Source organism: Amaranthus tricolor, chromosome 3, assembly GCF_026212465.1.
Source record: "Amaranthus tricolor cultivar Red isolate AtriRed21 chromosome 3, ASM2621246v1, whole genome shotgun sequence".
Lineage (NCBI taxonomy): Eukaryota > Viridiplantae > Streptophyta > Magnoliopsida > Caryophyllales > Amaranthaceae > Amaranthus > Amaranthus tricolor.
In genome coordinates this window covers 25,214,174-25,242,038 of record NC_080049.1, presented here as the reverse complement: position 1 = coordinate 25,242,038, position 27,865 = coordinate 25,214,174, and the positions used below count along the sequence as shown (strand labels likewise).

The 27,865-nt window shown below is 33.4% G+C and overlaps 4 protein-coding genes across 5 annotated transcripts in view; all 4 read left to right on the top strand.

Annotated features, from left to right (window-relative positions):
* LOC130808831 (ABC transporter D family member 1-like) overlaps window positions 1-10,882 on the top strand; it is a 36,257-nt gene extending 25,375 nt beyond the window's left edge. Inside the window, exons 17-26 of the mRNA XM_057674345.1 lie at window positions 27-176; window positions 261-333; window positions 4,639-4,819; window positions 5,064-5,222; window positions 7,629-7,787; window positions 7,861-8,094; window positions 8,490-8,650; window positions 8,751-8,803; window positions 8,926-9,004; window positions 9,996-10,882. Coding sequence (XP_057530328.1) covers window positions 27-176; window positions 261-333; window positions 4,639-4,819; window positions 5,064-5,222; window positions 7,629-7,787; window positions 7,861-8,094; window positions 8,490-8,650; window positions 8,751-8,803; window positions 8,926-9,004; window positions 9,996-10,082 — 1,336 coding nt within the window. The 3' untranslated portion in view covers window positions 10,083-10,882. The remainder of the gene's footprint in view (window positions 1-26; window positions 177-260; window positions 334-4,638; window positions 4,820-5,063; window positions 5,223-7,628; window positions 7,788-7,860; window positions 8,095-8,489; window positions 8,651-8,750; window positions 8,804-8,925; window positions 9,005-9,995) is intronic.
* A 1,080-nt stretch (window positions 10,883-11,962) lies between these two features.
* On the top strand, window positions 11,963-14,226 carry LOC130808630 (LRR receptor-like serine/threonine-protein kinase RGI5). Its single transcript, XM_057674084.1, has one exon. The coding sequence runs from the start codon at window positions 11,984-11,986 to the stop codon at window positions 13,916-13,918; it is 1,935 nt and encodes a 644-aa protein (XP_057530067.1). The 5' UTR covers window positions 11,963-11,983; the 3' UTR covers window positions 13,919-14,226.
* A 2,901-nt stretch (window positions 14,227-17,127) lies between these two features.
* LOC130808487 (LRR receptor-like serine/threonine-protein kinase GSO2) lies at window positions 17,128-20,038 on the top strand. The gene is made up of 4 exons (XM_057673958.1): window positions 17,128-19,165; window positions 19,260-19,332; window positions 19,682-19,758; window positions 19,974-20,038. Exons 1-4 carry the CDS (start codon window positions 17,128-17,130, stop codon window positions 20,036-20,038), a joined length of 2,253 nt encoding a protein of 750 aa, XP_057529941.1.
* Window positions 20,039-22,870: 2,832 nt separating this feature from the next.
* On the top strand, window positions 22,871-27,643 carry LOC130807742 (iron-sulfur assembly protein IscA, chloroplastic). Of its 2 annotated transcripts, none has more exons than XM_057673065.1 (3): window positions 22,871-23,209; window positions 26,893-27,114; window positions 27,247-27,643. In XM_057673065.1, exons 1-3 carry the CDS (start codon window positions 23,056-23,058, stop codon window positions 27,387-27,389), a joined length of 519 nt encoding a protein of 172 aa, XP_057529048.1. In that variant the 5' UTR covers window positions 22,871-23,055; the 3' UTR covers window positions 27,390-27,643. The 2 variants fall into 2 exon arrangements, with proteins under 2 accessions (XP_057529048.1, XP_057529049.1); XM_057673066.1 differs by having other exon boundaries at window positions 22,913-23,209; window positions 26,899-27,114.
* Window positions 27,644-27,865: the final 222 nt, after the last annotated feature.

The following is a 27,865-nucleotide window of genomic DNA, read 5'->3' as shown; positions in this document are numbered from 1 at the left end:
AAAGTTGATTAAATTTTTACTTCAAGGTTCACTTGGAGAATGAAGCTATTAACCGGTCGAAGAGGTGTTGCCATCTTATATACATATATGTTGCTTGGACTTGGATTTTTGAGGAGTGTCACTCCTGAGTTTGGTGATCTTGCAAGTCAACAACAAACACTTGAGGGAACTTTCAGGTTGTTACTTGTTATGTTCTTGATTGTTTGTCTACCTCATATTTAGTATTGTATTACATATCTCTCACCTTTCTATTTAATCAGGTTTATGCATGAGAGGTTGCGCACTCATGCCGAATCTGTTGCTTTCTTTGGAGGCGGTGCACGGGAAAAGGCGGTGGGTAACTCCACTTTTAGTTTCCTTTAATATTTTTGCTCCCTTTCCCAAGTAAAATGGAGGCTGCTCTTTTTTGAGTTGAATTACTAGAATGGTATAGTTATGATTTTAACATGGATTCAGACATGCAAAAGGGCTAAAGTTATTCTCCCTTCTATTCTAATCAAATTTCCCATTTGATAATGCACCAATTTTAAGATAAAGGAGAGGGACCACATGGGAGGAGTGAGTGAGATAAAAAAATGTTATTTGATGGCAATTGTGCAAATAGTTGGATCCCATGAGGGCATAAGTAAGGGAAAAAGGTTACCATATAAAGAAATAGGATATTTGATGTGAATATGCACATTTTAATCTTTGTTATAGAAAATTGGCTAGAAATATTTGGAGGAGAATATATATTTACTTGTAGATTATTATTAAATATGTCAAAAAATACAATCATTCTCTTTACTTCTCGAGTCTTCACTTTACCTTAAGTATCATGTCAAACTCTTGATCCTCGGACATAGATATGAGTATATGACACTTGGACGCTTCAATTCAAAATATTGAATTCGCTTTGCAAAGTAGCCAAGTCAGACACTTGGACACGTACCCAAGTCGGACATGTGGATCATACTTATCAAGGATCCCTTATGTTCATGTTGATCAGCACATTTCCTATGTTGGGATTATTACTTTGTCATTAGCAACAACAACAACATTGTCAAAGCCATAATCCTAAAAGATTGGTTCAACTACATGAATTGACCAACACCAGTCCTAGTTGTCATCGACTTGAATTCTACTTTTCCATTAATTTGATTTCTTACAATCTCAACTTGTAAATCGGAAATCTTCATATCTTTTTTCACTTTTGCCTTCTAAGTGTGAAATCCATAATATACATTTTAGTTACGTAGTCAAACCTTCTATAGGCGCTTTCTAACCAGTGCAACTAACCTCTACGTGTCTAGTCAAACCTTCCATTAATTTCCATTCAATTGATTCCTCATTGTAGGAACTTAATACTTCAAAATATCTTTACCACATACAACGTTCACTCTTATAATCCTACATTTTTTTCGTGCACACATCTACGACATCCTTAGTTGTTTGTTCATCCATATAGCACCAACTGTATTTGCTTTCTATCTGCCTTGAAAACCACTACTTATGTATTCGCCTTTTCCCCTACTATCTTTTTGGCCTTTCTTAAACCCACATTTTCTCTTGGAGTCATAAAATATTGATGTTTTTTCATTTCCATTATGTCGAACTCCAAATACCTACCAGTCAAGCTACCAATGTTGATTCCAAACATACTTTTAATGCACATCCTTAACCTATGTTCCCTAGGTCATTGATCACCACACATGGGCAATGTGGTCTGCTGCTTCAGGGAGATGACCTTGTATACATAACCTGCCTAACTCATTTGAAAACACACTCGGGAAATGCGGATTAACCAATGACATAGCAACCTTTGCATGCTCTCCATTACAGTCAGTCCTAGAGTAGGGGACTCCCTCACAAGAATTGTTTTTTGGTTCATGATCATGGAATGCGACTATGGTTTAACCTGACAAAACCTTCATCTTGGCTTGGGACCGAAAATGGGCGACGACCTCTCAGAGTTTTGTCATTGAAAAGCAACAGTATATAGTAGTTCTTTCTCCCTTGATTCCAAAGTCAACTTCTCAATTTTTATTTTAGGGTGTTGGTGTCACAGAATGAACTTTACATTTTCTTTCCCTTTGATATGACTATATCTCAATCCATCATCTTTTTCTCACTTTATTGGTACTTTCTGTTACTTTCTTTCTCTCTCTCACTCTATCACTGTGCCACTCCCAATTTTTATTAAAATATAGGATAGAAGGAGCTTTATTCTTTTCTATTAGCTCAGAAATATATTTGCTGCATGGTAGTAGTTTGGGAGATAAAGCTAGAGCACTACAAGTTAAACAAATGACTAACAAAGAAACTTATTACACAAGCACCCCAGAGGCCTGGGCTTTTGGATTAGAATTTCACTTGGACCAAATGTGCAACTTAAAATATAAATCACACCTACAACAGAGCCATCACATGTGGATTTGTGGAGTAGGAAGGAAAAGGTGGAAGGACATAATGGGTATTGAAATGAATGATGCCCCAATCAGAGTATGGAACTTCTGATGAGGTCAGGAAGAAGCTGTGATGGATTTAGCTGAAAATAAGATGCTTACGGGCCGCTATACTGTAATAGGATATTTCTAAGGAACTTAAGGCTTGAACATTCCTATCCTTGGATACCCTAAATACCTCTTGTGACTATATACTTTTCTTTAGGGTTAAACATGGTGCTCTTAAAAATGGGGCTCATTTACTCCTTCTGGGGGGTCAAAACTTGTCCAAACCTCGGACGGGTTGCCTCCCACATGATAACACGATCAAGTGATGACTCTATGAGTCACCTATGAATAAGTGCTACTCCATTCCCTAATGCATTTGAACCAAAAATTGGATCGTTGATCAATCAAGTCCTGCTTGTCTCTCCTAAGTCCTAAGCCTCACTTGAACCTCATCAAGGATCTTTTGTGATTAGTGCGCCTCATGGATGGATGTTTTATTCAACTTGGGTAGAGAGAGAATAGACAGCTTAGCTGGAAAACTAGAGTGAGGAAAAAATTGATGTGGATTGCCAAATTGAGGGAGCATTATTCTTGATATTTACCGCTTTTACATTGAATATTGGATTTATGGAATTACTAGTATGTTGTTTGTAAAAGAGTTTACGCTTCTCTTAGAAAAAAAAAACATCAGAGTCACAATTGCTATAATAAGGAGGCTTGCAGTGCTCTGGACATTGCATAGCGCTGGTGCTATGACACTTTTTAATCATCATTTTTTGAAAAAAAAAAAAACACAACAAGGCAAAGCCTTAATTTCATAATACTAATACTAATCACTATTTGAAACAAAAATTTGAAAAACTTGACTTTATCATCTGATAAAATAATTCAAAGCTTTTGTAAGTTTTCTTCAGCACATAGCTTAAAATGTACTTCATTTCAGTTTTGTGACATTTCTTTTGGGCATGCCAAATAATGAAATAGAAGTGTGTGCAAATGGCCTAGTATGTTCATGTGGTTGTAGGGTATTTTGTGATGGAGTTGGTCATTTAAGGTTTATATATTCATTTGATTAGATAAACTTTGCCAATGGAAAAAGAAATATGTTGCAAACTTGAAACTATAAAATGATGAAGTAAAGTTTTAGAACCTTACACATGAATTCAACTGTTTAAATATGCTTACTGTCTTTCAAATCTGATTGTAATAATATTGAATACCAATTACGAATGGATGTTGCATTGGGAATTCGGAGTGAAATGGCATATCAACTTTCATTTAACATGTTGGAATTTTAGTTCAATAAATCCTCTTGTGAGGCAGGAGTGAGGATAACATAGTCGTACTATATGCTTAAAATTTTCGATTTGCCTCTCTTTTGAGTAGTTTGCATAGATTCTTTGACACCATTAGCCCTTGTCTTTGTCATCTTCCTCAATTGAGTGTAGTTATTGGGATCCTCAAAGGTATAAAAAAATTCCTTGGGGAGATCTGATGTAGTATTGTAGTGGTATGCTTCTGACTGCACAGTCCAAATTAATTAGAGTTGAGCGATACCCAAAATAAGATGATTCAAATTTAACATGATCTAACTCAAACTATCCTACAAAATAATGACTGGTATTGGTGGAATTTTTTTAATAGGTTAATTGGAAATTGACTTATAATTGAACCAAATTGAATATGTGATAATTCCCTATTATGACTTGAATGAATCAATTTAAAAGAAGTGGTACTTAAGTATATGTGACAACAAATCTGTAAATAGACCTCATAAAGAGGAGAAATTTGTTGTTCCCCACCTTGCTTCACCTTAATTGTTATTTGTACAAGTAAAACTTATGTAGAATGACTCCCTTTTCCCTCTTATGTACACGCTATCATCTTTTTACGTTTATGTTATACCACCTCATTCAAGTGACTAGTAAGCATAGTGCAAAATATAGGCTAAAACAATCACAAAACCATTCACATTGACCACAAGAGCCTTTCGCGACGTTCACTCTACCTGTGTTATTGGCAATATGTCAATTAGTGAACATATTTTTTTTAGGCTGATTCATGGTGTATATCCTTGTTTTGTGTCCTCTGCATTTTTATATTATGATATTAGGCCTTTGCAAAGTTGGGGTAACATTTGTGTTTCTTGCGCTGTTAGTGGCTGAAAGTTTTCAGTAATTATTTATTATGCTGGTGATGATTGTAGATGGTTGAAGCAAAATTTGAGAAACTCCTAAACCACTCATTGTTTCTTGTAAAGAAGAAGTGGCTATATGGTATACTCGACGATTTTGTCACCAAGCAGCTCCCGCATAATGTCACATGGGGACTGAGCTTATTATATGCCATGGAACATAAGGGAGACCGGTCTTTGACTTCCACTCAAGGTGATGGCATGGGAATTAATAGCATATTAGCTTTGTGGATTATTTCAAGTTTATTACTACATCCCTCTTAAGTTTGTTGTTATGTCTTATTATTGTCAAACTTTGTGTTACAACACACCTACTTTGATAATATAACCTCTGATGTGCTGTAAAATATTATTGTGAAAGAATTTGTTGTTTTCACTTCTCAAAGATTTGACAAATTCTAAGGAACTTGAGATTAACTTTCTGATTTCTTCTTTAGGTGATCTTGCTCATGCATTACGCTTCTTGGCATCAGTTGTCTCACAAAGCTTTTTAGCTTTTGGTGACATTCTTGAGCTGCATAAGAAATTCATTGAGCTTTCTGGTGGTATCAATCGGATTCTTGAACTGGAAGAGTTCTTAGATGCTGCTCAATCCGGTAACTATATACCAAGTTGTTTTTTTTTTAACTATCTACACTTTGTAATGTTCCAATTGTTCAAAGGACCACACAATTTATTTTGTGATGTTTCGAATCAAGGGTTTGTAGGAAACATCCTCTTTGTTGTTACAAGAGTAAGGTTTTGAACATCCAAAGCTCACCTCCCCCCCCCCCAAAAAAAAAAAATTAATAATAATGAATTCCCTCTTAGGATGGAGCCACTTGGTGGTATTGGGGGTAATGAAAAATTATATGCAACTATTTGATCATGTTTGAAAGTCAGTATCAAATGGTGGGAATAGTAATGGAAAGTTAAAGTAATTTTTTTAGGAATATCTCTTGACAAGTTTAATGGTCATGCTTGTTCTCCTTCAACAATCTCACTTTCTTCACACAATTCATTCAAATGCATCAACATTTGAAAATTTGGTATTAGGTGGTAATGGAAAATTGTGAAAAAAAAACTTTTTATTGTCAAAGTTCCATTAACGTGGGAATGACATGATATATATCATGAAAATTTGCATTACTAATTATTCTCATTACCACCGTTTAGTACCAATAACCAAACGGGCTGTAAATGTACGTTGAACTTGTCTATACAAATAATCCTCTAAAGTTATGTGTTGTTTTGTGTGCGAATATTCTCTATTGATATTAGATTATAATATTTTGTGATTGTGGACACCGAAGCAATGTAGATACATATGCATTTGCTAGTCTCTTAATACCATAGATAAACATTGTACAAAACAACTTGATGTGAAAGGTCAAACATTTACTCTCTCCGTTTCTAATTAATTGCAACATTTGCATGGTAATACTATTCATCAAAAATTTTGTTTACGTAGTTTGACTTATGCATAAGAAATAATAGTTATGTGGGATCTTGTTTGATTTTTCTTAAAGTCTAGTTATTAAATTATATAAGTTTCATAATATTTTATCGAGCGGAAACAAAGATATTTAGTATCAAATTATGCCTTAAATAACGTGTAAAAAGAAATGTTTCAAGTAATTTGGAATGGAGAGAGTATGTTTTAAGCTGGTATGAATTGGTGTCTAAAGTAAACAACAACATTATATTACTCTAATACCGTTATTAGGTTTTTGCCTAGGCAGTGTTTTGGGGATCAAAGTAGACAATCTTACCTTTATAAAAACACAAACATAAACACAAACATTTCCGATTGATTCTTACGCAAACATCATTTGCAACTTCAGATAAATAAGAAGTGCACATGATTTTGATGAGTCATTTTATCTATAGTTCGTTATAATCCGAAAAGCAAAAAAAAATTCTTTGCCAACATCATTGTCACCCGAAACATGGAATGGATGGGCAAACTGCGACCCATATCATTCGCCTAGGAACGTGGAACAGATACAACCAGCTCAAAGTTGCCTTTCATTCGTTGGCATTGGCGACCCATGTCTGAGTGTTAATATAAAGAAAAGGAAGGAACAGTAGAAGTAATTGCGTAGAACATTGAAGAAGAATCTGAGAAGGAAACTTATTGAAGATAGAGAAAGAAAAAGAAGTAAAATACTAGAAAGAGAAGGTAGGGTGCACTTGCTCATCTTCCTTTCTTTATCAACAAAACCTAAATCTAATCGATATCCTGACTATGACTCAACTATCCCACCTTCTCATATTCTGTGTGTTCGCAGACCCTACCTATCTCTTTCATTTTTGACTTTTCAACTTAACAATTTGTTATAATATGATGCAGTACCTTTTGTATTTCTATCAAACAGTTAAATTTTTTATTTTTAAGAGAATATTTATGCCTTTACTTATTAGAACAATAGTTACTTTTGAATTTTGTACAAGCCCACTTATTATTTGATCATATTTTTTTCGAGTTATTTTTAACAGACTTAATTTATTTAATTTATTATATATACATATATATTCAGTCATACCCTATTGTCCCCGATGCCCTATAAGAATCATTATCCGTTCCCGTCCCACGTCCTGTACCAATTTGCATTCCAAGAGACAATGAAAAACATTGAGAAATGGAGAAGTATGTTTTGATATGCAGAGCATTTCTGATAGGTGATTGCTTTCCCATGTTATTTTCTTGTCGGTGTTTTGAGGATTGGTTAGCCAAACATGTTTGAGAGAATAATTGAACACTCCTGTTGGATTAGATGCGTAATAGATGTCTTTGCTTCTGCCTTTTTCTTTTTACACGAATAATGGTTGCTGATTCTTTCCTGAAATTGTAGTTTCCTTGATACATATGATGTCTACTTGTTACCCTCCTACGAATTTGATTTTTCGATTGAAACTCTTCTAGAGAAGAGAGGAAAAACCCTTCATATGGTTGTGTATTCAGTGAGAAAAACTCTCTTGAGTTTTGACAACTAATGAGTTTGTTAATTATGGTCATGCAGATCACTTTTCTCAAAATTCTTTGGCTTTTGAAGGAAATAACACTCTCTCCGAAGACTCTATTTGCTTTTCTGATGTTGACATAATCACTCCGTCCCAGAAATTGTTGGCAAGACGATTGACATGTGAAATTGTACCAGGAAAAAGTCTTCTTGTTACTGGTTAGTTGATCAAGTTGTACTTTCTCACCACTTATCTAATTCTTGTTAATATTTCATAATTTTCCTTTTTTAGGTCCAAATGGAAGTGGAAAAAGTTCGGTGTTCAGAGTCCTTCGGGGTATTTGGCCTATTGTTAGTGGAAGACTTATCAAACCAAGGCAACATTATGAAAAAAGAACTGAATACGATTGTGGTATTTTTGTTGTTCCACAACGACCATATACATGTCTGGGAACCCTGAGGGATCAGGTTATATATCCTTTGTCACTTGAGGAAGCGCAGTTAAGTGTAATACGAAGAGATGGAGGTATGCTCTTTTTTTGTTTGCTAGACAGATGTTTGATGATCTTGATCCCTTTTTTTGTTGCTTTTGCTACTTAATTTTGGGGCAACATTTTTTATCCCTTCCTATGCTTGAATAAGTTAATTTGGTTCGATCCTTGAGCTCAGTATCTTGGTTGGGAAGTGCTGCTGGTGCAGCATAACTTCAGCCTTCAAATTATAATTATTTGTCAATTCTAATGAAAAAAAAAATGAAATTTGGAGCTGAACAATATATGTTTCCAATCTTGTAATAATGTGGCCTTTTAGTAAATCTTCAAATTTTAAAGAGTTGCTTTCTTTGGTTCTAGCATCTTACATTCTTTGTGTTTGCAACATTCTTTATAAATGGCTTAAGGAGCTACCCTATGTTGATTTCAGGTCATCATACTTGCACTTCCTCAGATTTATTGGATATGCAAGTGAAGACCATACTAGAAAATGTTAAGCTGGTTTATCTCTTAGAGAGGGAAGGTGGATTGGGCGCTACTCTAAACTGGGAAGATGTGCTCTCTCTAGGAGAACAGCAGAGGATAGGGATGGTGAATTCTACATCTTAAAACAAGTTTGAACTATTAGCACTTCATGAAATATTAATTTTTCACAATTTTGCTTATATGGCATTTTTTTTGTCTGATGAAGGCACGGTTATTCTTTCACAAGCCTAAATTTGCCGTCCTTGATGAGTGCACCAAGTACGTAATAATGAGTTTGATCCTTTTGTTCCCATAATTGCTGACCTCATCTTCACACACAAAGTTGACTGTATCATTGTATATCTAAGTTGCTGAAAAAGTATTGGCTTCCTGATTGACAGTGCCACAAGCATTGATGTGGAGGAGCACCTGTATATGGTCGCTAATGAACTAGGCATAACAGCTATCACTTCATCCCAGGCAAGCAGCTTTTCTCCTATCTTCGTTTGGCATGAATCAAAAATTTTCTTCTTGCACATGGTCTGGATTTTTAGCTGCTTGAGAAAGCATTTTACTTTGAATTTCAACGTCTAAGGAGGATACTAATTTTTTGTTTTATACTTGTGCTGTAACCTTTCTGTCTGAATACAGTACACTCACTGTTCCCCTTTTTTTTTTCCTTTAATTGCTGCTAGACTTAATTTACTGATGAAGTATTTAACTGTAGCTGTGAATTAATTTGACCAAAGGTTATCATAAATAACCTCTTTGTTATCTCAGCTTCTCTGGGTAAAGCTGCCTACATCACACCCCCTTCTAAAAGAAAAAACCATTGCCTGGGCCTTGGTCCTGGGTATTGGAAGATGCGGTTATTTCCGTTCTGTTTTCTTAATTTATCACTACTCGTACTCGTTGACCAAATTTACGTTTATCTTTTGTTTTCTTAATTTTCTTGGTTTCATAAGTTAAATTATCACTACCCGTAACGTTTATCTTTTTTTTTTAATGGGTAAGGATTGCCATGATTAAATTTGAGATTTGATCACAATCATGGTGACAATTTTGAGAACTACTCTGGTGGTCAATGCAGATGGTTTCCTGATGTTGTGCTTTACTAATTTGGCTGTGGTTATCTCAAAAACCTGTATGATGGAATGTGATGGAGATTCAGTACCATGATTGTTACTATGCATATTCTTTTAGAAGATGTTGTCTAAATTTTCTTGGTTTTTTTTGGGAAGGGTGCTGTTGGTGTTTGGGTGTTTTTGTATTTAAGGGATAATATCTTTACGTAAGGGGGTAGTGCTTTTGAGTCCATACTGCAATTAAGTCTGGGGAGAGTCCTTGTTATTGGAATTTGGAAGTGCTGCATTTGAATCTGTATTTTGTCTGACCACAATCGTGCATTTCTTTAGTGAATGTATGGTTTTACTGTCAATCACCTACATTTGACTGTATTTTATTATTACAGCGTCCTGCTTTGATTCGGTTCCACGCATTGGAATTACGATTGATAGATGGAGAGGGTAGCTGGGAGCTTCGCAAAATTAATCAATGACGCAGCAGTTGAGATACAAAGGTTGATGCACGCAGATCAATAATACAGAAAAATAATTGGTATATTTCATATTTTAGGGAGTAGCTGTGCTCTGAGCATTATTTTGGCCCGGAAGTGTGAACCTCGCCCTCGAAACATAAGGGTAGAAACTGCTCGTGGGGAACCAGAATCAATAAGACTGTGTACATAAAGAAATGCAAACACATGTAATACATAGGCTTATATTCATGTACAGGCTATGAAACAATCCAAGTTGATTTTTCTTTCTTGTATGACGAAACTATATAATCAGTTTACCTACCCGTTCTTAGTCGAAGCAACCAACAGATCACTCATGTGTAGTGTAATAGTGTTGTTAAAGCATTTTCTAGGAGCATCTTCTTGTTATGCTCGATGCTCGGCAGTAGTCAAAACTTTTTAAAGATTATTCCAATTATGTCTACACAGCGTTATTATCGTTTAGGAACATACAGATGCTGCATAGAGTTCAAGGAGTTTTGTTTCCTGTATTGCACTACTTTTGACATTGTCGTAAATCTATGAGATTTCATAGCCTCGATATTTTATCATGTACTAGTATATGTTCCCGTGTAATGCACAAATGTAATAGTTTGTTAATTTTTATTTGAAGTAGTATGAACCCGTGTAATGCACAAGCAAAAAGTCAATACTCTTGAATAGTTGAGGTATTTAAACTTGACAGCCATAATTATGCACCAATATCATTTGTTTAAGTCATAAAATATCACCGTCTTTAGTGTTTGGAATCTACGTCTCCCCGGACACAGCCCCCAATATAAGATCTTGTAGTATATTATGCGATTCTATGCGTGCATTGCTACAGCCATAAGATCACGTTGTTATTATTTTTATTTGAGGTAACTAATAATGTCTAATATTGAGAATCATTTGTTAACATAATACTTGAAATTTTATTAATTTATTTTTTTTTTAATGAGATAGGTTCTACTCTCATCTTATGCAAGAAGGATTAATTCGTTCTCTTTCATCATTGCTAAGGATTCTCTTTTACTCCCGTATAAAAAAAAAGTTTCAATATCATTCACTAGTACCTGGGAGCGAAGCTATATGGAGTCGGGGGAGGCTCAACCCTTCCTTGTCGAAAATATAATTTTTTGTATTTTTAGCTTTGACACCTTTACTAATATATGACATACAAAAATATAACAAAAATTACTATAACTCAATGGTTGGAGTAACACATTTGTAACCTAAGGTTAAGAGATCATAACTTTATATTCATCTTTTTTAGTGTGTGTGTGTTATATATTTTTGTTATCTTAATTTTAATATATTTTTATTAGAGACTTTTTAGGCGAATAATAGAGTAAAAAACACTTTTTTTTTTCAAAAGAGATAATTATTGAAAAGTTTCAACTTCATTTGTTGAATATAATTTTGCTATTATTCAAGTTCATTTCAGTCTATATGACTTTAAATTTTCATAATTTAACTAGCTATTATATAATTATTAATCTGCTAATATATCGACTATTTAGCCCCTCTATTTCAAAATCTTGACTTCGCCCCTAATAGTACCTTGTTCAAGTAGTGTACTAGTTCAATCTTCACTAGTTAAAGATACTCCTTGTTCGCCCCGACCCCACAGAATCAGATCAAACTGTGCAGTGCAGTCAAATGTACCAGATTATAAGGCAGCAGCCACGCTCTATTTAACATGGTAATTGTTAACTCCTCAAGTCTTTAGTCAACTCCATTTTTATTTGTCAACGTATTTAACAAAGCGTTTTATTAAAAATAATAATATTATACTTCCAATAAGATCATAAGACTGATTTTATTTGGGCCTATATAACACACTACCAGCTCTTGTATCCCTTATCAAACAAACCAATTGATTACTTTTCTTGTATTTTTCAATGAAAGAAGCCTTAAACAAACATTATGTTATCTTCACAATATGGGTATTAACAAACACCTCCTTTCCTGTCCTAGCAAAATCCTGTAATGCCATAGATAAACATGCATTGCTCGATTTTAAGCGCCAAATTTCATACGACCCTTCAAACCTACTCCTAAATACGTGGGTCCCAAACACCGATTGTTGTACATCGTGGGATCATGTCGAATGCGATGTTTCCACTAAACGAGTCGTACAGGTCTCTATTTCTGGCCCTTCCATGGATCAATATTCATACGATCCTACGATTTATATGGAAGGTACACTCTCCCCTTTTCTAGGAAACCTTTCATCTCTTAAAATCCTTGAGATTAGTAACCTTGGAGGGATTAGTGGCCCTATTCCACCTCAATTAGGCCAATTGTCAAATTTAACCTATCTATCACTATCCCACAATACCTTAAATGGTTCTATACCCAATTCACTTGGTAACCTCCATAAGCTTGAATATCTCTTTTTAGGTTATAATACCCTCTATGGAAATATACCCTACACTATTTTTAGATCCTTAAAATTACTCAAAGTACTAAACTTAGAAATGAATAGCTTAATGGGCTCTATCCCATCTTCCATTCTAAACTTGGTATCACTAGAAGAACTCAATCTTAACCAAAATTCTCTTTCGGGTAACATCCCATCTATGATCGGTAAATCAAAACGCCTTGAACGTATCGATTTATCGAGAAATCTTATCGTAGGGAACATTCCCGAGTCCATTGGGGAGTTGCCCCATTTACAAGCATTAGTTCTAAGTTATAACAACCTAACCGGAACCATACCCAAGTCTATTGGTAAACTCTCCCAATTACAAGATTTATACTTAGAGTACAACCAATTAACTGGAAAAATACCAGATTCTATAAGTGAACTCTTTCAACTAAAGAATTTATACCTCTCATATAACGATTTCAATGGAAACATACCAAAATCCATAGGTGAACTTTCCCAATTGGAAAATTTATACTTAGACCATAATAGACTTATTGGGTCTATTCCTTCCACAATTAGGTACCTTGTTTCATTAAGATATATGCATTTAGGTAACAATAAATTGACGGGAATTTTACCCTTTTCGATAGGCGATCTCATTCGAATCCAATCAATTGTCTTAGAAAACAATAAGATTACAGGAAAATTGCCACCGTCTATAGAAAAACTTGGTGCATTGTACGATTTGTTTCTGTCAAATAACAAATTTGTAGGGCATATTCCGTCAAGTTTTGGTAATCTTTACAGTCTTTCAACTTTGGATTTGTCTAGGAATCAACTTTCAGGAAAAGTCCCTCCTTCTATAGGGAACATGACAAATTTAAGGGTACTTAATATATCTTATAATAGATTTAACTCGAAAATCCCACTAGAGATTCAAAAACTTTCTCAACTTTCCGACCTTGATCTTCACTCAAACAACTTTTCGGGTTCCTTAGGAATACTTTTTGATCGATTATACGGTTTTAACTACTATACGACCCTCGACGTGTCTAATAATAAGTTCGCGGGTCCTATTGACAAAAATATAGGCTATAAGCCCAGTATGCAATACATTTATTCATTGATCTTGTCTAACAACCCATTAGGAGGATCCATTCCCCAGTCGATTGGGAACCTGACCCAACTTGGGGTCTTAGAAATGGAGGGTTGTAAGCTTTCAGGAAGAATTCCCCAGGAACTTGCAAAAGCAGAGCAAATCAGTACACTTTTGCTATCCAGGAATAGGCTGAGTGGAAGCATTCCAAGAAAGTTGTTGAGTTCTATATATCTTCAAAATTTTAATGTGTCATACAATGAGTTAAGTGGGGAAATTCCACCCCATGAGAATCCTATTCCTGCTTCTGCATTTTCACATAATCTTGGCTTGTGTGGTGCTCCACTTCGTCCTTGTAAGCGTTTGTAATGTGTAATTGTGTATAGCTATTCTTGTGAGAGACCGTCTCTCGGAAGTTGACCTCAAATAAGGAGTCCATATGCTAATAATTGTATTAATTGAGCTATTCAATTCATGTACGGAGAACGTCTCAAGGTGATACCGTATCACACAGTAAGGAGAATAGACTTCTAGAAAATGATGTATTGTTTTTTATCGTTATAAGCTTGTGTTTTATCAACTAGGTTTTTTATGTATATCCTCTTTATCGGTTTTCTAATCTATGTAATATGTGAAAAGAAGTTTTTAGATTATAGAATTGTAAGATCATAAAATAACATCGTGATTTTAATAACAATAAGTGATACTTTATTGTTCATTTTGAAAAATCTTCATGATCCGAGCTAGAGACCATTTTTGCATCAACTAGTGGAACCACTAAAGCCCATGTCTTAAAATATTTGTTACATCTATTTAGTATATATATCATATGTCATATTCTATTTTTGGCTATAGCCCACGTTTTCGATATAATTCTTATCAACATATTTAACATAACTTTTAAGTTATAATTTAACCCAAACATCTATTCTGACTCTCCGTGAAGCTTAGAATAAAAACAAACGCTTCACATCGCATCGGCAGCGTTTTAAAGGTTTTCAAAATAAGCAAATCGATATTCCCTGTGTTATAAAGGTCAAAAGAACGCATTTTAGGTCGTATCAAGGGATATCTTATGGTTTGATCGATATTATGCGTTACAATATTCGTATCACCTATCACTCTCGTTACCACAATCGCGACTGTTATCGTATTTTTACACTATGCCATGAAATGTGTTTCCCCACAACTCTTAAAAGACAATCAACATAATACTCCCTTTGTTTCATTTAATTATCACCTTATTTTTGTTTTGAAATACTTATACCTTGAACATAATAGACTTCTTGGATCTATTCCTTACGCAATTGGCTACATTCTTTACAATATGCATTTAGGTAATAATAAATTGATCGGAATTTCCTTTACAAGAACAAGAACAAAAAACATTTCCTTGACAAGAATTTTCTTTTAATTCCTAAACCAAATGGAAGCGAAGGTGCGAACGACAATGCTAAGGCACGCTGCAACATTCAGAGAACAGGTAAATAATTTTCTCACATTTAATTTAATTTATTGTGTATGAATAATTATTTTATTTTAATAAAAAAAAATATGGTACAGTTGAACGAACTGCATCGTCTGTTTGTAATTCAAAAAATAATCATGGAAATGGTTGGAATAAACCAACAACAACAACAACAACAAGATAATCGAAAACAATGGCAGATCAGCGTTAATTAGGATCGATTAGGGTCGGCTATACAAAAAGATAATCCAAGATTATCAATTGATAACAATGCTGAAGATCAACACCAACACATTGCAATTGTAGTATCAGAATCAAAATTAGATGTGAGTGGGATTGATTTAACTTTTAAGTTTAGCTCCACCTTCTTACAACCCTAGAGGAAAAATGAAAGACTCTCTCTCTAGCTCTCTGCTTGCATTACAATTTACAGAATATTCTAGAAAGGATTGATCAGTTACAAAATCAATCAAGTATTCTAGAAAGGATTGATCAGTTACAACTTACAACACTCATTTTGGACTATTTTCTATTTTATATTCACTGCATTCTCTAATATTCTTTCGATTTGGAGGAAGAAAGATTTTTAAATTATATTTTTAACATATATTTTGAAGATAAAATATATTTATGTGAGATTTCGTTAGATTTTTTTAATATATACTTTATTATTATGTATTTTTTATAATTTTTTATTATGTGTATTTAGATATATTGAGATTTAAAATTTTACATTGAAAATCTGCAAAAACCAAACAAAAAGAATAAAAAGAAATGAGGGAGTAATTGATTTTACATTTATTTTGTTGAGCAGTGGTTGTGCTCTCCATCTTTTAATTTCATTTCTAATCATGCTTCCTATGTTTCATTTCAAATATGCTATTTGTTTTTTTTTTTTCACATTTTCGATACTTAATAGCGATAATTGTCTATGATTAAAAATTTTAAAAACTAAATGTTAATAAATCTTATATTAAGACTCTAATTATTCTAATATAAACAAAATTCATTCTTATTCGATTACGTATTGTGAAGCAAAGCACATGATTTTGCAATGTAGTATAAATTAAAATTTACAATAAAAAAAAATCTAGTGCATTATTAATTTTATTGAAAAAATCAAACAATCCGATTAAATTAAATTAAAAAAATTCTAGCAAAGGTCTATGAATTCAACGTCTTTTTCCAATAATAGTCTTCAACTTATCTTAAATTAGAATATACTCCTATTAGGCTATTTTGATTTAATATATACTTTTGTTTGGATTGCAATTAAAAAAAACAATTAGATATATTTTGGAATTTCAATATTTATTGAAAATTTTTAAAATTCAAAACGAAAGTCGAGTCAGCCTTTTTAAAAGTCCAGAAAAAACCAACTCGGCTATTATAATTTATTGTGAGACGGTTTTATACAAAATGAGTTGTCACAAAAACTTATATTGGTTATAATTTATAGAAGTATATTAAAGATTATTTACTAAAACATTATCGATATTATTCTAAAAAGTTTTCACTCTGCATTACATGGGTAACCAACCTAATAAATTAAATAAATTATTGAGAGAATCATATTTTATTCACTTGATTTAAATTTCACATGACCCTTATCGCCCCTCGCCATACCCTATAATAAAATAATAAATTATGAAAAAAACACAGCTATCCACTTGATCAATTCAATATTCCAACTTCAAATTGTCAACGTTCATCGTTTACACTCTACAATTAATGCAAAATATTACCAAATCTTACTCATTAAGTTCAATTCATTCTAATATTATACTCCTCCATGAATATTATACTCCACTATTGACTATTTACGATAATTTAATATATTATTTTAATCATTGATATATTAAATTATGTAAATCTATAAATTATAAAAAATTAATATTATGAAAGTATGCGATTACACGGTTTAAACAAGATCCAACTTGACATTTTTTTTACACGTCAGCCGCAATATATAAAATAAGCTTGAACACGAATATTGTCAGTAGCAAGTATTTTTCAGAAGGAGGAAGTATTATTATTAGATTAGATTACATATAACTCACCTTATTATCAATCATACATCCATTTCTTGTTTCTCCAAATTATCTCCATCATGCTACTACTACCCTATAAATTCCCTTCTTTTACTCTCATTTTCTTCATAATAGTCATAGTCGCTCTGATAATTATAGTACAATCATGCCATGACATTGATAAAGAGGCACTGCTCGATTTCAAGGGCAGGATCACCGAAGACTCTGCCCAACTTACGCGCAGTTGGGTGCCTAACACCAACTGCTGCACGGCCTGGCAAGGTGTGCAGTGTAATCCTACTACTGGTAGAGTTATTAGCATTATATTAACCGGAAGATTTGACGACTCAGACGGACCTTTTATAGCAGGTACACTCTCCCCTTTTTTAGGTAACCTTACCTATCTTAAGGTCCTTGACCTTAGATTCCTAGGTGGGTTAAGTGGTACAATCCCATCTCAATTAGGACAACTCTCCCATTTGACTCAACTTTATCTTAGTTTAAACCAATTATCTGGTTCAATCCCAACTCAACTAGGACAATTGTCCCAATTGACCCACCTTTATCTAACCTATAACAGCCTAAATGGGTCAATACCCATTTCATTTGGGAACCTTCATAAGCTAAAACATTTAGCCCTTGACCATAATTCCTTGTTTGGTAACTTACCCATTTCTCTCCTTCAATCATTGAGATTGTCTTGTAAGACATTGGAATTACAATGGAATATGTTTTCTGGTAGAATCCCATCTTCAATAACAGATATGATCTCACTTAAGGTGCTTAATCTTCAAGGAAATTTCTTCGTGGGTGGGGTCCCAACTTGTATTGGCAAATTAAAGAACCTTACAAACTTGGATTTATCAGAAAATAGTTTTGGAGGAAGTATACCAGATTCAATTGGGAACCTATCCCAATTGAAAATGTTATATCTTGACCATAATAAATTCAATAGAAACATCCCAAAAACCATAGGAAAACTCACTAAATTGCAAGAGCTTTACCTTAACAATAATAAACTCAATGGAACTATACCTTATTCTCTAGGACAACTCTCCCAATTAAAGGTCATGTACCTTGATCACAATAGACTAAGTGGACCTATTCCTTCTAGCATTGGTGGGTTAGTTTCTTTGATAGATATTAACTTGAGTCACAATAGATTAACCGGTGTCCTACCCAAATCTATTGGGCATCTTTCACAACTTCAACTCATAAACCTAGAGAACAATAAGATTACCGGGAATTTGCCACCAACAATGGGATATCTTAAAAATTTGATCGAAATATTTGCGAGAAATAATCGATTTCTAGGAAGAATCCCCTCGAGTTTTGGTAATCTTGATCATTTATCGACTTTAGATTTGTCTAACAATAAGCTCATGGGTTCACTTCCGCCTCAACTTGCTAATCTAAACATGTTACAAACACTTGATTTGTCCTATAATCCTCTTGGATTAGCAAAACTGCCCAATTGGATTCTTACATTAGACAATGTCACATCTTTGAACTTAGCCAACACAAGGATAAAAGGGGAGTTACCAAAACAAATATCTTCACAATCTTCAATACGTGACCTTAATTTATCGAATAATCACCTAACTGGGAAACTACCCTTATGGTTTAGGTATAGGATGAGCAGTTTAAGTACCCTTGATCTACACTCTAACAATCTATCAGGTCCTTTAAGTATAGTTTTTGATAATATTAGAGGGTCATATTACCTTATTGATGTGTCTAACAATAACTTTAATGGTCCAATTGATGATAATATAGGCAATAAGCCTGCCATGAGTTTCGTGTCGTCGTTAATCTTATCATATAATCCATTAGGAGGGTCCATACCCAAATCAATTGGGAATATGACCCAATTGACTGAATTGAAAATGGTAGATAATGATCTTACTGGAAGGATTCCCCAAGAACTTGGGAATGCTAAATCGTTGAATACGATCTTGTTGTCAAGGAATAGTTTGAGTGGGAGTATACCAAAGAAAGTGTTGAATTTGGAGAATCTTGCTGTTTTTGATGTATCAAGGAATAAACTAAGTGGGGAAATTCCTGCTCATAAGGCTAATATATCAGCTTCAGCATTTTTGCATAATCCTGGGCTTTGTGGTACTCCACTCCCACCTTGTAAGGTGTAGAAATTGTAATGTGTAGTGGGATGATATGAGCTAAATTTTCTTACTCTCGCTTTACAGTTGTTCAGGGCGATGTTATGAGATATTGTTTCTAGATCTCGATTTGAAATTAGACAAATCAGGAAATTCTATTATTTCTGGGTATTATTTATAACCTATTACTTTGTTATTTTGTAACTGTTTTTTTCCTCTCATTAATAATATATATTCTCCCTGTCCATCCGATGGATGTAGACATGTAGTTACCATATTATAAATGAACTATGTTAAATCTTTGTGTGATTTCTCTAATTAATCCGTCTATTTTTTCTTGTATTTGTTTCCGTTAAAACATGTATGCTAATTTACAAATACTTATGTGTTCTTTTGAACTTGCCATTGAAAATAACAATTGAAAATATGTCACTTTTAGTTTCGGCAGCAAACTCAAAATAGATGAAGGAGTATATTTTTTTCATTTTCGTTTTCAGTTCCGTTTCGTTATTTGTAGTGAACAAAATCCTTCAGGAAATGCTAAGAGTTCCTTATTAGTTTCATTTTTATATTTCTTTCTTACTATGGACTATGGTAATTTATTGAAGAGTTTATGGTTCATTTGGAGTACATTTCTAGCGCTATAAATGAACAGCAATAAGAAAAGATCTAATTGTATAGCATCAGCCATTTTCGTTTGGCGGCAGTTGGTGTATCAAGCAACGAAATTAAAAGGAAAAATAGTAAATTAGATGTAATACTAATACATATAGGTGTTAAAACCTAACCCCGACTTGTTAGCCCGTCAGAATTGAACTGTGTTCGGCCCGTGTTTGAACTAAGAAAATATCCTAGAAACTCATACCCATCCTGAATCGTAAGTTAATCTAAAATGAAAATGAACCGATTAATTATTTTCAAATATTCATACTCGAATCGAATTGATGTTAATTAATCCAACAACTGAAATGTAACTGAAGTCAAGTCAAATTGAATATGAATCGAGCCAATCAATTACCCATAAATAACCGATTAAGATTCAATATATGGGTCATTAAATTCGATTATCAACCGTCTGAGATGAAATTGAACCTGCATATTTATCGATCCGAGTTCAACAATAATACTAAAATCAACATTGGACAGACACTAATTGCTAGCAATTTTTTTGAATTGGAACAAGTTTTTACTTCAATTAAATTTGGATAAAATTAAAAACATTAAATAAGCTCAACATTGCATTTATATTCTAAATTTGGAAAAATCAATATTTTTCTCAATCTTAAGTCTTAACTAATTAAATACAAATCCAAGTTAACCCGTAATTAAATTTTATCTTATATTGATCCGCTACAGAAGATTAACTGACTCAAAACACATCTAACCCGTCAAATACCCGATTCAACCCAACATCAACCCGCTCAAATCTTAACTGAACTCGTTTCATGACCGATGTCTACTTAACCGACCATAAATCAACAACAACACGATCCTAAATCGATATCAACACGACTTGATCAGTAAGTTAATAATATCTAAACCGAACATAACTTGAACTGAATTGAATCGAAAGTGAACTGAGTGAGAATATTAACCAACTTAAAAAACTAATTTTAATTTGTCTGAATTTGATCGAACACCCGTTTGGACACCTATAGTAGTACATACTCTCTTCATTCCTATTAATAATGCTGTCATTTTTTTTTAAACAATTCAATTTGTTGTTTTCCTACGGAATATTTCTATGTAGACCACTTTTCTTTGTCACCCTAACTCGAAGTATTTGTTAATGTTTATGGTCCTTATATATTTTCAGTAATTTTATTTTAATATTTTTAATAATGATTATGGTTCTCATATATTTCACTAATTTTATTTTAACATTTTTAAATATTTATGATTTCTATATCTTTCCACTAACTTTATTTTATAGACTTATATTTGTTTTAATATTTTGTTTCCTCCATTAATTTTATTTATCAATAAATATCTAAAATAAATGAACTTTTTGTATTCTCATTAATATTTCTTATGAAAAAGTACATCAAATAGAAAAACTCATAGCACCTACTCAAGACCTAAACACATAGACCTCTAGTCTTTTATCCTTTAAAAAACACAATCTCTATTAATCTCTTAACCAACGCCATTTATTCCCTCTAAACCCTAAACACTTGGTTAAACCCTCATCTCCCTCAACCTAACGTGTGTTCAAAGTGTTGATCATGTATCACCTGATTTATTATACTCGATGCTATAACACATTTATTTGAATTTTCAAATTAGTAGGTTATTCACGTTGATAGGGTTTTTCGAAATTCCCTAATTCCATGTAGATGTGTCTTTACTTGCATGATTTTTCTCTATAAGCCAAAATAAGATAACTATTTTGATATTGCCAAACGCAAATTACTATAACTTGGAGTCATATTGGTTTTAATTATACAATTACTGATTATCTTTCGATTTATATAACCAATCTTTTCGGTCATCATTGAGGTCCGTTAAATATCATATCGATTCAACTAACTTGATATAAATTACCTTTCCAATTAATTCTTGTTGAGAATAATGATGGATATTATTTCTTCTTATTGTTGCCACATCAACATAGATATTTTGTATATATTATTTGTATCCGTTTGATTCGACCAGCACAAAATTAGATTGTGTTGTGTTCAATAAGACTTGCTACAGCGACTAGAAAAGGTGATAGGTTTAGATGATAAAAATAAGAAATGTTTCGTGGATGTTTTCTTGCCTAACCCGAAGATGGTGCTACATTTGAAAGGGCATGGAAGGATGAAATAATATGGTTATAGGATGGATAATGTCCTCTCTTGAAAGATACATTGTAAAGACTTTTATGTACCTAAAAATAACAAGATGTATTTGGAAGGATCTTGAGGGAAGATTTGAAACTCCTTCTTCATCTTATATGTTCAGGCTTCTAGAAAAGCTTCTCAATAACACACAAGAGTCAGGAACGACCATAGTAGATTTTTTTACAAAGGTAAAATCTTTAAGGGATGAAATTGATGATTTGGGACCTTTACCCTTTTGCAATTGTCATCCTACAACTAACTTTGTTAAAATCCAGCAAGATTAAAGATTAATGATATTCCTTATGAAACTTGACCCTCAATATAACCAAATGAGTACTAATCTCCTTATGAGAAAAGACATGACTGATGTTAGTGAAGTTTATAGAATGCATTTGTTCCTAAATTTTCTTTTAATCTCATATGTTTATAGATTATGTTTAGAAAATGATACTAATATTGTGTTTTCTAAGAATATTTGCCTATTCCATGAGAAATCAACCAAGAAATATTATCTCCTTGGTAAACTCTTACATGGACTTTATTACACCAAGGACAAAGTTGATGATAGTGCTTTCTCCAACAAAAGAGTTGCTCGTGTCTTGGAACCTATGCATGATACCTAAAGCTAGCTTAGTCATTACCTAAGATTATAAAAGATAGCTTTATATGTACTATTTGTCCAACTTCTAAACAATCTAGACTAGCTTTTCAAAATAACTATATCTAATCTATTATGTCTTTTAAACTTCTTCACATTGATATATGGAGATTATATTTTTCACATTAATATATTCAACAATATAATAAATGCGACCCAAAATTTTAAAAAAATATAGAGAGAAAAATGAAATGTGAAAAGAAAAACAAATAATAAAAAGAACACAAAAAAAAATTTAGAGGCAAACACTAAGAACCACAAACCACTTCGTCGTCTAGTGTGATTGTGCGACCGTCGTAAAACGGTGCGAGTATCTTCACATTTCTACAATTTCAGTCCTCATTGTTTCGTTTCGTTAACAAAATAAACAGTAAACAAAAATCTCCCAGAAAAACTCAACAAACAAAAATGGCTTCTTCGATCAATCTTCGATGTTCTTCAACCCCCTTATATTTTCCCAACCAATTCAATCTCAATCTCAATTATTCACCTTTCTCGATTTCTTTTCCATCAAATCTTAAACGCCTTACTCGTCTCTCAATTCGATCATCTTCTGCTTCTGGTATTTTTTTGCCTTTTTTGATTTTGATTTTATCCAGATTAAATGTTCGTTTTTCATCTATTTTGTTTTGTCGAAAACAATTTGTCGGTCAACTTAAAAAATAGTAATTTGTTTGTAATATTGGTTAATGTTTGGTACCTTTTAGTTGTTTTATGAATTCTCTTTGCTTGAAGTTTATTTGTTGTATACTTGATTTGAGCTTGTTTCGATTAGAAACAGTACATATTTGTTGCTTATGGATTTTTTCTTTACTGATGAGTTTTGAGGTTTTATCGTTTGCACACTATGATTAATGGTTGATTTGGGATGTCATGATATTGATTAAGCTTCTAATTCGATCTTGTTTGTATTAGTAATGTTAAGGATTCTGGACAGATGTTAAGTTTGGGGGTTTATGGTTCCCGAACAATTTGAAGACTTAAGTCATGTGTTCACCCCATCTTCTATTAACTAAATTAGATTTATTTTTTTGGCGAATTTAACATTTCATTATGCCAATTAGTGGTGATATAAAAGCGGTGTACAAACCAGGAGCTGTATGTATATATAGGGGAATTCTAATCTAAGTAGGGTAGGACTTTAGGAGCGGAATGAGAGGTAAGAGAAATCTAAAGTTAGGCGTTTTGTGGGAAAGGTGGAAGCTTTTTTTGGCTTAAAGGTTAGCGATGGATGAAGCAAGGTGTATGGATGATGACTGATGAAGGGAAGAGGAAAAGAAGAGGATTTGGGCAATCGGCTATGGAGGGCGATTGGGCTAAGGGTTTCTTGGAGGCTTTTGGCATGGAAGAATGGTTCCAAGATTGAACCTTTATGTGATTTATAGATGAGGGACGAAGGTTGGAGGAATTAAGGAGTTTTGTAAAAAGTGGGTTTAGGATCCAAAAACAAGTTGTGAATCCATGGATGATTTGGGTTGAATGTTATGGAGGATGGTGGTAAAGTGGGGACTTGGATGATTTGTGGCATGCAAAAGATGGCGTATAGATGAAGTAACTTTGAAAAATGATGATTTTGTGAATTGAGAATAGAACGATAAATGCAAGTTCAGTTTCGATACAGAAACACTATGTATGAAATTAAACTCAAGGTACTCGAGAACACAATAAAACTTGCTTAGGGTTTGATAAGCATGAACGACTTTCACTCTCCAATCCTGGAAAGAGTAAGAGTCATACGAGATTAAAAATGCTCTCAAGGTTTTGATCATAAAATTCACTATCTTTATTTCATCGAATAAATATTTATAGTACATTGAATGATCATTTTCTAGGATAAAACGAAATATTACCTCTGGGCTCAGGATTGAGGGCTAGACAAAATCCTCTTTAGGCCTAACTGTTTTTCTCCTCTCTTCGAGCCTTTAGACTTGATCTCAAACTTAAGCTTGTACTCTTTTACTCTTGTTGATGTTTTTCGTCTTATTAGGTCTTTTTCTTTGCACCCCATCCTTTTCCATCACCAAGACAAGGTACTTTCCAAGTATAGAAAGTTTCAATTACTACAACTATAACAATCTTACCCTAAGTAGTAAAGGTGACTTTTTTAGTAATGACTTATGAAAAACACCCAATGAAACTACAACTTTCTATTTGCAATTAAACAAACTCAAAACAAAGTTTTAAACATCTAGTTTCGATCCTACTTAGATAAAATCTAATGAACGTCAAAAACATCGTCCTCGGTGCTCATGTGAATGTGGATCTTCGATCTTTGGAACAGTTGAACAAAATCGAAGTTGGGGTGATTGGATCGCTATCTAGTGGCTCCCATCTAGGCGTAGTTTTGGAGTCGTATGTGCACAATGTTACCTTTAATAATGATAATAAAGCGATTGTTTTCATATAACAGTTACTGGAAAATATCATCTCCAACATCACAAAAATAAGAAGTTCACATGATTTAATGAGTCATTTTAATGTGGTCCATTATACTCCGAAACCAAATAACTATAGATCTTTGGCCTTTTTGTTGAATTGAACTTATTTATGTTATTTCTTTCTTGTTCTAACTATTGGTTTTATATAACTTGACTTTTTTATGGTGTAAAGTTTTTTGTCGAAGTGAACTTATTTTGTAAAAATAAACTTTTTTACTAAATAATAAAGTAAAGAATAATTGAATTATACAAGGTCTTGGTACATATCAAGAAATCTAATTAGTATTGTTTAGAGCATTTTGGGTTCTTCAATTTTTGATTTGTGGTTAAGTCTATGGAGAACCCTCTTTATAGTAAAGAGGGAAGAAAGTTCTTTGGCTGCAATCTTTCCATTACTGAGAATGTTCTTTGGTTACAATCTTTCATTACTAATCACTGGTCTGTCATGATTTGTTTTCTTTGGTCTTAACTACTCAATTGTGTTTGCCGTAACCGCCGTTGACCTCAATCTTGAGAAAAGAGAGTATATTGAATTGTTGTTTCTACATGCTTGAAGGTATTACCATAGGAGTGAGGCATGATAAAGTGAATGGGGCATCTTTGATGGAGATAGGATCATGATTAGACACCCCCTCCCCCCCCCCCCCCCCCCCTTCTGAGCTCTGTATATTTCTTCTTGGTTCACTATCTCATTTTTGTTTTCTCCTCTGCAAATAGTTGTGGAGTTATCCTAGGACTCAATATTCGTATCATTGAACTTCACTGTTCATTAAGTTGATATGTTGAGCTCTTGAGCTACATACGACGAACTGAGTTGTGGCGTTGAGTGATAATTCCTTTTTTTGCAGTTTGAGGACTAACCGTGATTGACCGGAAAAATTCTTTACTTAGGTGACATTATGATTATCATAATCAAGGAATATCTTTGATGGGAATTCGTGAAGCTACTCGTAGAAGGTTATAGTGATTAGCCATTGCAAATGGAGATCCTGTTGCTGAAAAGCATCTAGAAAGGGAGGTTAAAGTTAAAGATATGTATTGTTGTATTTTTAGAATGCCCCTTGTTTAGAGAGCCAAAAATTTATAATTATTTGGTTTTGAATTATAATGAACTATATTAAAATGGCTCATTAAATTATGTGCACTTATTTATGTGAAGTTTTACAATATGTTTGCTACCAAGGGTCAATTGGAAATAATTTTTTATTAGTGTTATTGCCTACAAGGGTAAGGTTGCATACATCCAATCTCCATACCCACCCTAGGTGGGAGTCATTTAATGACATTGGGGTATTGGAATGTTGTTGATGGCTGTATTTTTGGAATCTAATTCCTTGTGGCATTGTAGTACTTAGTTCTCTGGGCATTACTGGATATTTTTATTGGAAAATCATTGGTGAAAACAAACTTATACTACAAATCTAGTAGATCTCGGTACCTAAATATAGTACTATGGTAGATTTCACCCCATCATTATTGAAATGATGCACTTGATATAACTAGTATAAGCATGTTTCAGTGTATAGTTACGAGGGCTGATGGCTAGTGCAAAGGGTCTTATCTAACGTGGTCTAAATCTCAAGTTTACTAGATTTAGTTTATTTTCCTGGAACAAAATGTACCTCAAAGAATTTCCTAAGGAAATAAGGGTAAACAAAACTCTGGTTTTCTGTTCTTTTCACCGACAATTGTCGTAATAGTTCACATGGTAAATGGTATATTCATTGGAAATAGAATTCAGTGATTGAATTTTGATCCTTTTTTAGGGTCATCTTTAAATTTCTTATTTTTTTAATGTTCCGTTCAGTAACAGCACCAGCTGCTGAGGGATTGGCACCCGCAATATCCCTCACTGACAATGCATTGAAGCATTTGAAAAGAATCAGGTCTGATCGTAATGAGGATCTGTGCTTAAGAGTTGGCGTTAAACAAGGAGGATGCTCTGGCATGTCTTACACAATGGATTTTGAAAGCAAAGAGAACACAAAGGAAGATGACTCTGTGATCGAGGTCAACGGATTTACTATTGGTGAGTGGTTTAGACTCTAAAATGCCTTGGACCTTCAATCCATATACTGCTCTTTCACGTTTTAGCGTTTCTCATAATCGTTTAATGTTTATGCATTTGGTGCTAAATAGTGCACTTATCCTTCATTTGTAGTTTGTGATCCGAAGAGCCTCCTATTTATATATGGAATGCAGCTTGACTACAGTGATGCACTTATTGGTGGAGGTTTTTCCTTCCAAAACCCGAATGCATCAAAGACGTGTAGCTGTGGAAAATCGTTTGCTGCACAGGCTTGATAATGTACGGACTAAACTATAAGCGGTGTGATAGTGGGGATCTGATTCTTTGGATCATGGAACATTAGTTATATATATGTTCAGACATGGAATTTTCGGGACTTAGGCGTTTGCTTTAGGACGTCCCTTACGGAATTGTACAAGCAAACTTGTAGTTTCAATATATACCTTAAAACAATAATATAAGTTTAGATAAAGCTAAAATATTTTCACTTTGAACAAAAAGAATTTTAGGATAATACTTTGTCTGTCCATTTGATTTTACTATATTTTTTTTTGTTTGTCCATATAATTTTATTTTGATCTTAGTTTCACATATCACATTAGCTCTCCTGTCCACATTCATTCACTTCATTTTATTAGCTTTTTTTCTTGCAATAAATAAATTAATACTAATCATTGTATCAAATTCAAAAGGATCAAAGGAGTAATGATTTTTGTTTTCTTTGTCAAATGATCCTCCATTGAATCGACAA

What these genes read in the sequence shown, in the direction of transcription:
- LOC130808630 (XM_057674084.1), top strand. Translation starts at nt 11,984, where the DNA reads ATGAAAGAAGCCTTAAACAAACATTATGTTATCTTCACAATATGGGTA.
- LOC130808487 (XM_057673958.1), top strand. Translation starts at nt 17,128, where the DNA reads ATGCTACTACTACCCTATAAATTCCCTTCTTTTACTCTCATTTTCTTC. An exon ending in GCATAATCCTGGGCTTTGTG is followed by an intron (nt 19,166 to 19,259) that starts GTACTCCACTCC and finishes ACAGTTGTTCAG; the next exon opens with GGCGATGTTATGAGATATTG. An exon ending in GGAAATTCTATTATTTCTGG is followed by an intron (nt 19,333 to 19,681) that starts GTATTATTTATA and finishes CGTTATTTGTAG; the next exon opens with TGAACAAAATCCTTCAGGAA.
- LOC130807742 (XM_057673065.1), top strand. Translation starts at nt 23,056, where the DNA reads ATGGCTTCTTCGATCAATCTTCGATGTTCTTCAACCCCCTTATATTTT. An exon ending in TCGATCATCTTCTGCTTCTG is followed by an intron (nt 23,210 to 26,892) that starts GTATTTTTTTGC and finishes TGTTCCGTTCAG; the next exon opens with TAACAGCACCAGCTGCTGAG. An exon ending in GGTCAACGGATTTACTATTG is followed by an intron (nt 27,115 to 27,246) that starts GTGAGTGGTTTA and finishes CTTCATTTGTAG; the next exon opens with TTTGTGATCCGAAGAGCCTC.